The 13,458-nt window shown below is 38.2% G+C and overlaps 1 protein-coding gene across 1 annotated transcript; it reads right to left on the reverse strand.

The window, feature by feature from the left end:
• Window positions 1-650: 650 nt before the first annotated feature.
• LOC114787173 (titin-like) lies at window positions 651-13,110 on the reverse strand. Its single transcript, XM_028975029.1, has 20 exons — window positions 12,830-13,110; window positions 12,654-12,714; window positions 11,838-12,188; window positions 11,522-11,752; window positions 10,946-11,290; window positions 10,573-10,830; window positions 10,171-10,425; window positions 9,964-10,054; window positions 9,827-9,892; window positions 7,998-8,027; window positions 7,697-7,704; window positions 5,213-5,269; window positions 4,040-4,393; window positions 3,745-3,966; window positions 3,242-3,583; window positions 2,882-3,139; window positions 2,189-2,449; window positions 1,747-1,834; window positions 1,603-1,657; window positions 651-1,400 (listed from the first exon to the last, which is right to left on the reverse strand). Exons 1-20 carry the CDS (start codon window positions 12,893-12,895, stop codon window positions 1,236-1,238), a joined length of 3,564 nt encoding a protein of 1,187 aa, XP_028830862.1. The 5' UTR covers window positions 12,896-13,110; the 3' UTR covers window positions 651-1,235.
• Between the last annotated feature and the right edge of the window lie 348 nt (window positions 13,111-13,458).

A 13,458-nucleotide genomic window follows, 5' to 3' on the forward strand; every position in this document is an offset into this window, starting at 1 on the left:
CTGGACTCTTTGCACAAAATCACTTTGCACAAAATCTTTGCGCTTTTTTCTCTTTGCACAATCTCTGCACAATTTTTTTTTAATCTACATTGTCTTTCACTCATTTGCACATCTTCAACCTACCTGTTACACATATTTTATGTTAAAGACGTAAAAGTGTAATATTTGGTTATGTTTGCAATATTTGCATATTGGTCTTCATTGTATACTTTCAACATTTGCAATACTGATGTCTGTATCAGTCGCAAAAAGCATTTCACAGCATATCATTCACTGACTATGTATGTGACAAATAGAAATTTGAATTTAGAATTTTTTTATTTTTGAGCCAGGGGCTGCACGTCGCCAAAAGGCACCACTCTGTAGGTGGCTAAGCGGTCGCTGGAGGGTCTGGGACTGCCTCTCTGCGTAGTGCAGGGAGAGAGGCTGGGGACACCAGCCGGGACATGTAGGGGCAGGGCCTGTACGTGCCCAGATGGCACCACCCTGGAGGGTCCGGGTGGGTTGCTGGAGGGTCCGGGACCGCCTCCCTGGTGGTGGCAGGGAACAACGTACAGGCACACCTTGTTACACACCACGCATCCTGTCTGTTACGTCTTGGTCAAGGTCAGGAACATAAACAATCAGGAAAAAGGGAGGGAAATGCCACAATTGTTTTATCCATTTTATTTAATGAAGCAAAAAATAGTACAATTGAAGTCTTGACACAAAGACACAAATGCAGTCAGGCTACGAGGAAGCACAGTACTACTGTAAACAGGGCAGGTGTCTGGCGTATTTTGCCCCTTCTCCCTCTTTTCTTCTCAACAGACACATGCCATCTTTAACAGCCTCACTCTGACACAGACAGTACATCACAATGGGACGTAACACTCTCACACTGCTGGACTCACAGCCATGCTGCTTGGCTCACTGGTATGGATCCGCCATCCCCCCTGTTCTCCAGAGACACGGCCACCTCCAGGGGATTCCTGACCCATCGCCGTACAGGCGATACAAGTACAGGCGATACAAATCCCATAGCAAACCACACTGAATTTCATGTTACTTTGCATATTTTTAATTAATATTAGAGAACAATAATAAATTCTGAATGGTTTGTACATTTTAGTGCAATTAGTTTCACCTTGATCCACCTTTATGTTCTAGTACCAAGTGCATGTATAGTGTATTGTAGCCAACATACAGTGTTGTGCAGCAAAAGTTAAATTTACTTGATCGCAACAAAAAATTGGTCAAATTTTCAGAGTTGAGTAAAGAACCTGAGTAGAAGAATTAATATGTGGCTCAGGTAAAGCATTGACTCGTATGCTAGAGTACTGAATGATGTCTTCATTGGCTGTGTCATTCTTCTGAACTGGCTCAGGGGTCATGTCGATGGCTGTGTTTATGCAGTGATCCTAATTGGAATAAAGGAATCAATAACAGCTTATAAATCTAATAATTGATATTCAGATTTCAAGACTATATGGAAATATTTTTAAATGAAGCAACAATCATTTCATATAGTATTCAAAACCTTGCACACCTTCCCTCTAATAATATATAATTATTAACAGGTTTTATTTAAGACACAATATCAGAACAAACATATACACTCACCATATTTGTGTTCTTTGGGCTCAGTAGATCTCCATCTTTGTTCCTTTTTTTCTTGCTGGTATACAAAAAAGGAGAATTTTAATGTCATTAAAGTTAAGTTGTGTTTTGACTGATATAATGCAGATAATGTTCTTAGTTACTCACCGCATTATCCATAGAAGAGCACAAGACGCTGCCACAACTACCAAAACTGTAAGCCCAACATATAAACCAATGTTCTTCCAATGTTCCCCTAGAACAAAATAAGATTGTTGGTTAATATGCCTTAATAATAAACACAAAGACATTTAATAATATACATTTTACATTTTTACACAACACAAGCAATCTGTATGAAATTAGGTATACAAAGATGCACAGAAATTAGCCCAATCTTATTTAGAATGAATGAGAGTAAGGTGCTTTCAAAATGTTTCAAAAAAGACCTCAGTAATATTATCATTACATTATATGCTAATTATCATCACACTAATTACCAGTCAACACGTACAACCTATGCAGAGTGGATTAGTAATAAAACAATGCTATAGTAATGCCACTTACATTATTCTTATGTATCATAATGTTGATTTTCATGACAGTTTACCTGGTCCTGTCAATGATACAGCAGTGGAATTCCGTGCTCCCACGTCATTCTTTGCTTCACAGAAATACTGTGCGTTGTCCTCAGTGCTGATGTTAGTGATGCTGTAATTCTGTCCTGATCCTATCTGTGATGTTTCAGCTCCATGCAGCTTATACCAGGTGTAGTTGTGTACAGGTGGGCTGGCATCACTGGTACATAAAAGGGTTGCTGAACTGGTCCCGGGAGAAGAGATGATTAACACTAAAGTGTTTTGTGGAGGACCTGCAAAAATGTACATTTTTGGTAATTAGCAGACACACTTGTCAGGAGCAACTTATGACCAGTAGTTCCAGGGACAGCCTCCATGGACCCTGCTCAGGGAATAAATGGTGGTAAGTGGGGTTTGAACTCCAAGGGATCCAGGAGGACGGTAGACAACCACGATTGATAGATTTGCTGGGGAGGAAATTGTAACAAATCCAACTAACCAAATGTTGAGTTGTTTATGGTTGTTCCCCCCCCAAAAAAGACATGAAAGATCATAATTATTTTGTGTTATTATTTGTCAATACCCTTTACTTAGATGGAGCTCTGATTACATTTGACAAATGAATGCAGAAACACCATGAATTTAAATTACATTAAAATAGCAGATGTAAAGCATTTTATATGTAATAATCTATGTATATTATAAGTAAATAAATGAGGATTTACATTCAACTCTGAGAGGGACTTCAGGTGAAGGACGGCCCTCATGTCCTCTTACAGCACAGGAGTAGCTGCCTGCATCCTCCCTGCTGCATGAGTTCAGGTACAGCCGGTTGTCTCGGGTCGTGTGTTTGTCTGACACAGGCTGTCGGTTCTTGTACCAGATGTAGGTGGGGTTGTTACTCAGAGTGCAGGTGGTGCTGCAGGTCAGAGTTACTCTCTGTCCCTCCCTTACAGAACCAGGAGACACCTTCACCTGCAGACCTTAGCATGAAATAATGGTTTTTAAATAAATGAATCTTTTAAATACAGTAAATGAAGGCTCTTGGGGTTATTCTTATATGTGTATCAGCAATGCAGTCTCACCTGTTACATTAAGTTGAACTCCAGGTTTACCGTTGTAATTTTTCGTTTCTGTTAAAAGTCTGAAGCGATATTGTCTGGAGTCACTATCTATCAGATTTGTTATTCTCAGAATCGCCTCTTTCTCTTTATTCCCCAAATAACTTGCACGATCTTTATACTGTTCATTTTGTAACAGGCTTACAAAATCATTGTTATTGTCCCATTCGATGAACCAGAATCCAGGTTGGATGATGTAATTACTGGGATATGTATAAGTACAGGACAGATCCACCGACGAGCCCCTCAATGCACAGACCCGCATATCAGCATAAACAGTAGTCCAGCATCGTTCAGTAAGAACACCTGAAACATTCAGTTCCAACAAATCTTGATCAACATGCACTTATTAAATTTTAAATGATTATATTTCACTTTATGAATATTGTGAGAAAATATTCTGTACATTTTAGAGTTTAGAGTTAAGAATTGCAGGAAATTCTAGAAGTTTCACATTGTACACTTACACTGTGCAGTAGAACGAATATCATCAAAGGATGCCACAGAACAGAAATATGAAGCTTCGTCAGATTTTCCAGACAACTCTACTGAGTCTTCAGACTGTTTCATATATTGTCCGTTCTTGTACCAGTTGAATAGCTTATTAGTGCTACAGATGGTGTTACAGGTGAGTGTTGCTGACTGATCTTCTGTATTCCATGTTACAGGGTCACTTTTCATATATACATCTGAAATACAATGTATTGATATTTGACATTAAAATCTGAAATATTTCAAGTACAAATGTGATTTCCTGATTACCTGAAACATGTAGAATATCTCCATTTGAGTCAGTATAAGTCCTCTTGTCTGACATGATCATGCAGTGATATTTTCCAGAGTCCCTTTCTCTCAGGTCTGTTATAGTCAGTATTAATTGTTTTTCTTTTGTACTGTACATCACACGGCCAGCATATTCTGAGTCTAGGACCAGATCTTCAGGTTCATCCTTCTTAAACCATTTATCTTTCTTTGTTGGGTTGTACCAGAACACTGAAACTACTTGCTGGTCAGTGGGATGTCTATAGGAACAGGTCAGGACTGCTGATCTTGTCTTTAAAGCACATCTGGGTGAGATCTGGTAGTCCAGTTTCCAATCATACTGACCCAGAGCACCTGGAAAAGGGACATAGAGCAAGAAACCAACAGGAAGTCGTCAGTAACACAGATTTTTATTGTGCTGATGAATTTCTAATGTCCAGAGCCTCCTCATTGTTTTCACTGTTTTATTAGAAGCACTTTAGTGTGTGAGAAGTTATTTTGACTTTTGTTGCATAAAATATTTTCAGTGACTTCTCTCACTCTACATCACTAAATAAGATTGTAGTGGGTTAAGGTGGTAAACAATTTCTTATGAATCAACAAAATCAACCAGGATTCTGAGGGTAAATGGTTTATTATCTAGAGACTTTTAAATAATAATTAGAAAATATCAAATGTTATGTAATTGTGTTATTCAGAAAATCAATTTATTAATATATGTACTAATTTCTTGTGAAATATGATGAATTTGAAATGTGATGAACAATAGCTTGAACAATAACTTTCATCTCTAGTGGAAGCTTCGGATTCACAAAAGACTTTAGCTTGTGTGCCAAGAATTAAGCAATATGTCTCAATATGCACTTAAAAGCACCAAATATCTAAATATTTACATATGTCTTCTTCCTTCATACAAGTTTGTTTACATGCACCTCCCATTACACTAGCTTATTTATATTAAAACACAACCTTGAAATTCTAGATATACCTTGTGAAATTGTTAAAAATAATACACACAGCAATATAATTTAAGCCTGAAAGAAAACAGGGCCTTCATGTTTTAGAGCTGTTTTAATTCTTACTATATAAACTAATCTCCTACTAATCTTCATCCTACTAAACTAATCTCCTACTAATCTTCATGAGTCAAACAAAAAAGTAACTGCATCATACCTGAAAGCATCACCACAAAAGTGATCCACACTGGAAGTAAGCACATTTTTTGCAAATCTGAGAATTAGAAAAAATGCAAATGACTTTCAACAACACAAAAAAATTTAGCTGACTTACTGACTGACTAAAAGGTTGTGTGGAATGTGTGAAATGCAGCACTTAAGTCTAACTAACAGAAGTTGCGCAAAAGCGGAAACATATTTATGTTCACTGACCACTTCCCTTGCTATGAAATAGAACGTAAGGGCCGCATTACAACATCATCAAGATTGCAGTTCTTCACCACTCCACTCTAGAACAGCCTAGCCGTGGCCCACAGGAACAGACACTGTGAAGATTATCTTTTCAGATTTAGCTTTTACTGTAGTTGTCATGGTTGGGTTGGACATGGCGTGGAAGGAGGACGTATATGCACGATTTCACACGACGGGGGTTTAATACAAACTACACGAGACAGAACATCAACACGCAATGACCCGATGGCGAACAGACACGAACAGGATCGCTTTTTACAATTATATAAATATACACCAGGTGAACACGATCAGGGAACATTACACGAGACGAACATGAAACTCCGGATCCGGAGTAACCTCTGCCGGTCCGGATCAAGACAGTAGTCGATTTGATCTGCTAGCCTTGTGAGTTTCTCTTCGCTTCTGTGCTTTCCATATAACTCTAATTCAGTGTAATGTCATTTAAGTCTGAATTAGACAATTTATATAAACAACTGCCAAAGTCTGCCAAAAAAAAAGAAGTAATATCTCATTCGTGGAACATCTGACTCAACATACAGTTGGCACATCCTTCACAAACCACATCCGTAATTGTCCATAAAATCTTGTTTTGACTGATACCCTATACAATATGAAGTGTACTAATACTGGTTTGTCTAAAATGGTATCTTAATTGATGTCTGCAGTGTGAAAAAAAAAAATCCCGTGTTTCAGAACTGTCTGTGCTCATTCCTATTTGATTGAGCTCAGCTCTAAACTGTGGCATTTAGAGCATCTTCCTGCTCATTTCCAGGAAGTTAATTCTGCATTACTACCGCTTTTTAATAACTAATCATTTCAGTGTCTATTCAGACTATTCAGTGCTTTCACTGTTACATGCCGGGTCATGGTCACGTATTGGGACAAGCTTCTTTTCTGCTTTGCTCCTCCCCAAGGCTGATGAGTACTGCCAACTCCTGAAATCCATCAGGAGATCAGAGTTTTCTGTTTATTAGTGCTCTGAACTGGTCATCTGGCAATCATGCTGTGACTTGCTGTCATGTTGTTGTAGTGGCGTCTTAGCTGTGTATATTGATTTGGGCTGTGTTATTTTATTTTTACCTTCTATGTATATATATAGTGTATGTGTACAGATAATCTCGATATATCTGTGTTATGTCTATATCTCCTGGTTATCTGACAATATAGACTTCAGTTATAATAATATTAACAATATTATTAATAATAATATTTTTCCTTTCTTTGCTTTGACGCTGGCCATGTTCCCTGCTGTGGTGATTTCACCTATGCAAATACTGCAACTAAGTATGTCCAAATGTGAGAACACTGGATCTGCTTGTTACTTTTTTTAAATAAATGAAATGTGACATTTTTCAGAAAATGGTTTTATTTGATTTCAGATTGAAATATTGATTAATTAACTATTAAAGGATCACAAAAGCTTACAAACAGAACATGCACTTATACATAACACACTTTATTCTTAATTTTTCCTAGTACCAAACGATTACAACATAATGCAACAGTTGTAACCTTTTTCTAAGAAATACATTCAAATTTAAAAAGCAGTCATCATTTGTGTGAAGATACAGAAGAAAGACAATTTAGTAAAGACTGCATTACGACACCTTCAGGACTAGAAAGTCAAATAAGAACAATGAAGTTCTTCAAATAAGAACAATGAACAGACCCCAGTCTCAATTTTCACAATTAATAAAATTCTGTAATGCAGAATACAAAATTTGTCAACCAAAATTAAACAGATTTATGTTGCATCACACCTGAGACAGATAGAATCACCACTCCAAAAATCCAGACTGTTGACCAGTCATTAAACTTAATGGAGATGATGTACTGACTGGATATATAATAAAAGTACAGGAAATCAGGAGGAACTGACAGAAATATACAGAAACCCTGATTCACAAACCACTCCCTTCCCAGTGATTGTTGGACACAGTCCTTCCATTCAATCTTGGAGAAGCAAACACAAATAAAGTAAATGCCGTTTTTACTTTCATTTCATCTGATCATCTTTGATAATGATACTTAACAGTGCAATAAACATAACCTGACAAATTAAATACAAGAGTAGAACTGAATGCGTTGGGAGTGTCAGGAATGCGAGAGCATGGACAAGGATGCAGCTGCGCAGCTCATGAACACAGGGATTTAATAATAAATAAAGCACACATGAAATGGGGTAAAAGACGAATGACCAAACAAGGGCTGGACACAGCAAGGATACATTTATACCTGTGACAACAGGTGCACACAATCAGGAACTCAGGAACACAAGACAAGGCAAAACATGAAATGTCCAGATTCATTTAGACATACATGCCATCTGCTGGCATGATTAATGCTTTGCTCTCAAACCAGGTAGTGTGATGGATGTTGGACAAATCTAAAATGAGAAATATTTTTTTAGAATAGCGTGCTCATTATTTAACTGTAACAAATTATACTAATACATTTATTGGTCCAAGAAGTAAAAAGAACAACCTAGAACAGGAAATTCCCATTGAGGGACTTTACAGATTCCTCACCTGATGAAAACATCCACACACAGTCCATAACTATAACCACACAAAAATACACAATACCACACCAACCATATGGAAACTCAAGGTTTGTGTTGAAAATATTGTAAGAATTGTAGATAATAATGTATAGAAAGATTTGCCATGTCCTTATTCACTCGATTGTGTTTTGGTGCACTAGGTGTTGTTTTTCACAGGTTTCTCCAAACTGTGTTAAAGCAAAACAACAGATGCTGCATGGAGTGCATTAATGTAACTTCATCTATTTCAATCAAGCAAAGATTCAGAGGGGAGACAAAATGGTACTGAAGATCAGGCAGACAGTCAAAACCAGAAGGTGTTCACAAGTCACCTCTCGAGCAGTTGTCTTGTGGGGGTCTGCCTGACCTGAGCTTGTCCAAAACGTCTCCAGTCTCTGACACCTGATTGATCCCTTATTAGTCACAGGTGAAGCTCATATGACACAGCAACAACATTTATGTCTTTGCAAAAATTCACCCAAAAAACAGTGAAGTTGTTGGTCTGGAGTGGTCTGGAGTTACATCCAGTATGGGGGTGTGCAAGAGATCTGCAGGGTGGAAGGCAACATCAATAGTCTGAAATACCAAGAAATCTTAGCTACCTCATATATTCCCAACCATAAAAGAGGCCAAATTCTGCAGCAGGATGGTGCGCCATCACATACTTCTATCTCCACATCAAAGTTCCTCAAGGCGAAGAAGATCAAGATGCTCCAGGATTGGCCAGCCCAGTCACCAGACATGAACATCATTGAGCATGTGTGGGGTAGGATGAAAGAGGAAGCATGGAAGACGAAACCAAAGAATATTGGTGAACTCTGGGAGGCATGCAAGACTGCTTTCTTTGCTATTCCTGATGACTTCATCAATAAATTGTATGAATCTTTGCCAAACCGCATGGATGCAGTCCTTCAAGCTCATGGAAGTCATACAAGATACTAAAATTGGATCTCACAGTACCACTACTTAATTTGCTGATTTGCAGTAAATATGTTCAATTTCTATTTTGTGTTGTCAAAATTTGACTTTTCTGTCTTGATTAAATTATAAATGTCAGTAAAACTATTTGAAATGCATTAAACGTCATTTGGTAGGGTTTAGCTTTTCATATAAGCTATTTTTAACACCAATTGATTAATTAAAAGTCAGTTTAATAGCAGGGGTTTCTACAAAATTGATTAGAGACTAGACTTTTGTCAGGGACTGTACATACAGATACATTCATGCATATAAAATTAAGTGCACCAAGAACATACAGTTGAACAGTTAATTTATTTATATAGAACATGCACAATGGCAACTCAGAAACAAAACAACGCTGTAGAATAAAAAAACTGTAGAAAAACCTAAAATAAATACAATTGCATAACTACATTTTATTACCTGGCAATTTCATGTTCCTCCATCTGTGTGCTCCTTATAAACATCTGCATCCTAGCAAACAACATATATTTTAACCATAAAACAAAATATTGGCAAGTCTGGCCATTTTAAATGAAGTTGCATCTCTTACCCAAAGTTTACCTGATCATGTATCATTTACCTGTTTTTTTCATTTACTTTTAAGTTCATGAAAATCAATACAAAGACAGGGAAGCCATTCACAAATACATCCAGTTCACCCTACTAAGCAAAGACTATGTTCACTGTTCCATTTATTACTTACAGATTTTTGTTTTGTTAAAGACTCAAAAATGTATATTTGACAAAAAAACAGATTGATGATGCTTTGTTATCCAAAGTAAAAAAGTGGTGTTTTGAGTCTAGGTGAAAGCCCAGTGTAGCTGTCTGCGATGATGTTCAGATGTAAGTTACTGTTGTGCATTGGACACTGCCTTCCACAGACCATTGGTTCCTCTAGGCTCACAAGATGTCCTCTTTCTATAAAAAAAATTAGAAAACTAATTATTAACTGAATGCAAAATTAGAAATTAGATTAGAAATGCTCTCACCGCATCCAGAGAACACCAGTAACCAGCACAGCAGCCAAAACTGTTATGGTTCCTATCGATCCATATATAATTGCTGTATATGTTTTTGTATCTGTAAACACAGCGATATTGTCAAATTATTGTTGAACACTGTGAAATACCAACCTGTTTCTGGTACTGACCAAAGGTTAAACAAATGTTAAATCTGAAAGAATTATGTCCTCTTACTTGTTCCTGTAATTGACACAGCAGTGGAATTCCGGGCTCCCACGTCATTCTTTGCTTCACAGAAATACTGTGCATTGCTCTCACTGCTGATGTTAGTGAGGCTGTAATTCTGTCCTGATCCTACCTGTGATGTTTCAGCACCGTTCAGCTTATACCAGGTGTAGGTGTGTACTGGTGGGCTGACATCACTGGTGCAGGTTAGAGTCACTGACTTCATAAAGTGACTGATTAACACCAAAGTTCTCTTTGGGTAATCTGAAAGGACCAGCACAGGGGTGTAAATTACATGCAAAGTATGTGCTGCTCAGAATTAGAACATTTTGATATGTACATCACTGTTTTGCTGTTTGATTAAATATTCTAGAAAACATTTCAGGTAGCGGTCCAGCTTCTGCAACTTACATGCAAATCTGAGAGGGACTTCAGGTGAAGGACGGCCCTCATGTCCTCTTACAGCACAGGAGTAGCTGCCTTCATCCTCCCTGCTGCACGAGTTCAGGTACAGCCGGTTGTCTCGGGTCGTGTGTTTGTCTGACACAGGCTGTCGGTTCTTGTACCAGATGTAGGTGGGGTTGTTACTCAGAGTGCAGGTGGCGCTGCAGGTCAGAGTTACTCTCTGTCCCTCCCTTACAGAATCAGGAGACACCTTCACCTCCAGTTCTGAAAGTCAAGTGAACAGGAATGTACGTATCATTTTCAGAATATTAAACTAAAAAGGGACTTCATATATCTTCGCATACTTTCGATTGTGTTATTACAAGTGATTTTATCATACCTGTAACATTAAGAATGACTCCTGGTTTGGAATGAAAGCTTCCTCCTTCATGTGTTAAAATACTAAATCGATATTCATTTGTGTCACTGTCCTTTACATCCGTTATTCTCATAATACTCTCCCTTACTTTTGTACCTAGATAATCCACACGACCAAGATACTCCTCATGCAGGCGCAGGTCTTTAACATTTGCTGATTTATCCCACTGAATATACCATAGAGAAGAATTTAATGTATGGTTCGGGGGAAATGTGTAAGTACAAGAGAGGTCGATGGATGAGCCCTTCAATGCACAGACCCTCATAGCAGCATGAGTAACACCCCAGCATTGTTCAGTAAAAACACCTGAAACACAGAAAGAGCAAATAAAAGGTGTGGGACCATTCATGACACAGCAGTGACACAGACTTCACTTTATGGTTATAAAACTATGAACACTGCAAAGAGTCTAATAATAAAATATAAGGCAGATTTGTGTGTTTGTATAACATAAGATTTGCAAGAGAGCCTGATTCCACACATTAGATTTAATACTTACTGTAACACTCACTGTAGACTGAATAGATGTATACTCACACCGTGCAGATGAAAGGAGACCGTCTTGGGCAGCTACCGCACAGGCATAACTACCTTCGTCTTCATTCCTCTGTATTTCTATCACAGGGTTGTCTGGGATGTATGTCTGTGTGAAATATTGTCCATTCTTGTACCATTTGAAGGTCTTAAAACTGCAGGAGATGCTGCAGTTGAGTTTTATTGATTTAACGTCTAGGTTCCATGGATACGGATCAACTTTCACTTCAGGAACTTATGAAAAAATATGAAAGGTAAGAACGTCTGTAAGAACCCTGTGTTTCTGAATGCTTTTTCATAATACACTGCATGTGTTTACCTGTCACTTTTAGGGCGAGTCCAGAGGAGTCGGAGAAATTCCCTTTGTCAGAAACCACCATACAGTAGTATTTGCCAGAGTCCCTTTCTCTCACGTCTGTTATGGTCAATTTGAGGTAATCCGTTTTAATGTACACCACACGCCCTGCATAATCTGAGTCGAGGAGCAGGTCTTCGGGTTCATCTTTATCAAACCAATTCTCTTTTTGTTTGGGAGTGAACCAGAAAACTGAAAGAATTCTGTAGTTCCTGGGATGTACATAAGAACAGGTCATGACCACTGCTGTGCCCTTCATGGCACAGATGCCTTTAGAGTTGTAAAACATGCCCCATCCGTACTGACCCACAACACCTGAAAATACACACACACACACACACACACACACACACACACACACAGTTGTTAAAGAAATGGTTGATTCTAACACACAAACACACCACCCCTCACATTTGTAAAAATGGTCTCTACTACTCAGGTTGTTCTGGTGTTATGTTAAAATAATAAAAATATAATTTGCAGGGGGTGAGGATCCTCAGCTACAAAATAACACTGACGTGGTTTATGACACGGTCATATTTTTACGGAGACTAGACACTAGTCATCCTGCCACTATTCACTTCCTATGTCGCAACTTGTGATTCTTTCCGTTTTAAATTAACTTGTCTACAATCTTGTGGTACATGCAGGCCATACAAGGGAGATATAAAGCTGATGAAGATGTCATCTGCGGCATCATTGTGCATCAGCATACTCAAAAGCAGAATTCTTAGTTGTACCTCAGTGGCTAAAACACAGATATGCACTAAACCGTAATACCTGGGGCACACAGCAAAGCCATTCCAAAAAGGATGAACAGGCCCACAAAGTACATGCTGAGCTAGATTAAGAAAAAGATGTGATCACAAACAAGGCAGATTACATACAGTTTATTTCTGCTCGTAAACACATGTGTAACATGCATAACCAGGAGAAGGAGAGTAAATGATACTTACTGCCTGAAGGATATGCATTTGCTGCTCGAGTGCTGTGCCACTTTCCAGATAAAGCAGGAAGATCATGAACGGGTGATTCAGAGACCACTTCCTCTTACCGAGCTGAACAGCTACAGGAGAGGCTAAAAATGTGTCCTAGCTGAAACACTTCAAATTACCAATCTATTAAAAAGGAGGTTACATAGATTACAACAGTTTATCAAAGCACATTTTTGCTTTTTGATGCGCTGTCCGTGATATTCAAAGTAACGCCGCAGTTTTCATAGACTGCTATTGTGAAGATAGGGTGAGCCTCCTTTAGACGAGAGGGGGAGGGTTTAGGGTAGAGTATAAGTGGATAATAATAGGTGATGTCAAATAGCTGTCTGGAACTTGCCTGAAGTGAACTTAACATGGTACGAGCCAGAAGTGCAACATTGTGTAGTCAGAGTCTGATTTCAAATGTCTTCAACAAAATGTTAAATGCTGAGCATGTTTTTTGTACTTAACCGAGTGTTGCATCATCTTGTATTTAATGTATTTACTGCATTTTGTGTATTTACTTTCTTCAGAGCTCTAATTATGGTTATTATTGGTATCTCCATTTTGTTATTATTTGGGCCTGTCAGTATGACAGACCATTTACTATT

Source organism: Denticeps clupeoides, chromosome 3 (genome assembly GCF_900700375.1).
Source record: "Denticeps clupeoides chromosome 3, fDenClu1.1, whole genome shotgun sequence".
In the NCBI taxonomy this organism is placed as follows: domain Eukaryota; kingdom Metazoa; phylum Chordata; class Actinopteri; order Clupeiformes; family Denticipitidae; genus Denticeps; species Denticeps clupeoides.

What these genes read in the sequence shown, in the direction of transcription:
- LOC114787173 (XM_028975029.1), bottom strand. Translation starts at nt 12,895, where the DNA reads ATGATCTTCCTGCTTTATCTGGAAAGTGGCACAGCACTCGAGCAGCAA. An exon ending in AGTCCCTCTCAGATTTGCAT is followed by an intron (nt 10,426 to 10,572) that starts GTAAGTTGCAGA and finishes TGGTCCTTTCAG; the next exon opens with ATTACCCAAAGAGAACTTTG. An exon ending in TGTGTCAATTACAGGAACAA is followed by an intron (nt 10,055 to 10,170) that starts GTAAGAGGACAT and finishes CTGTGTTTACAG; the next exon opens with ATACAAAAACATATACAGCA.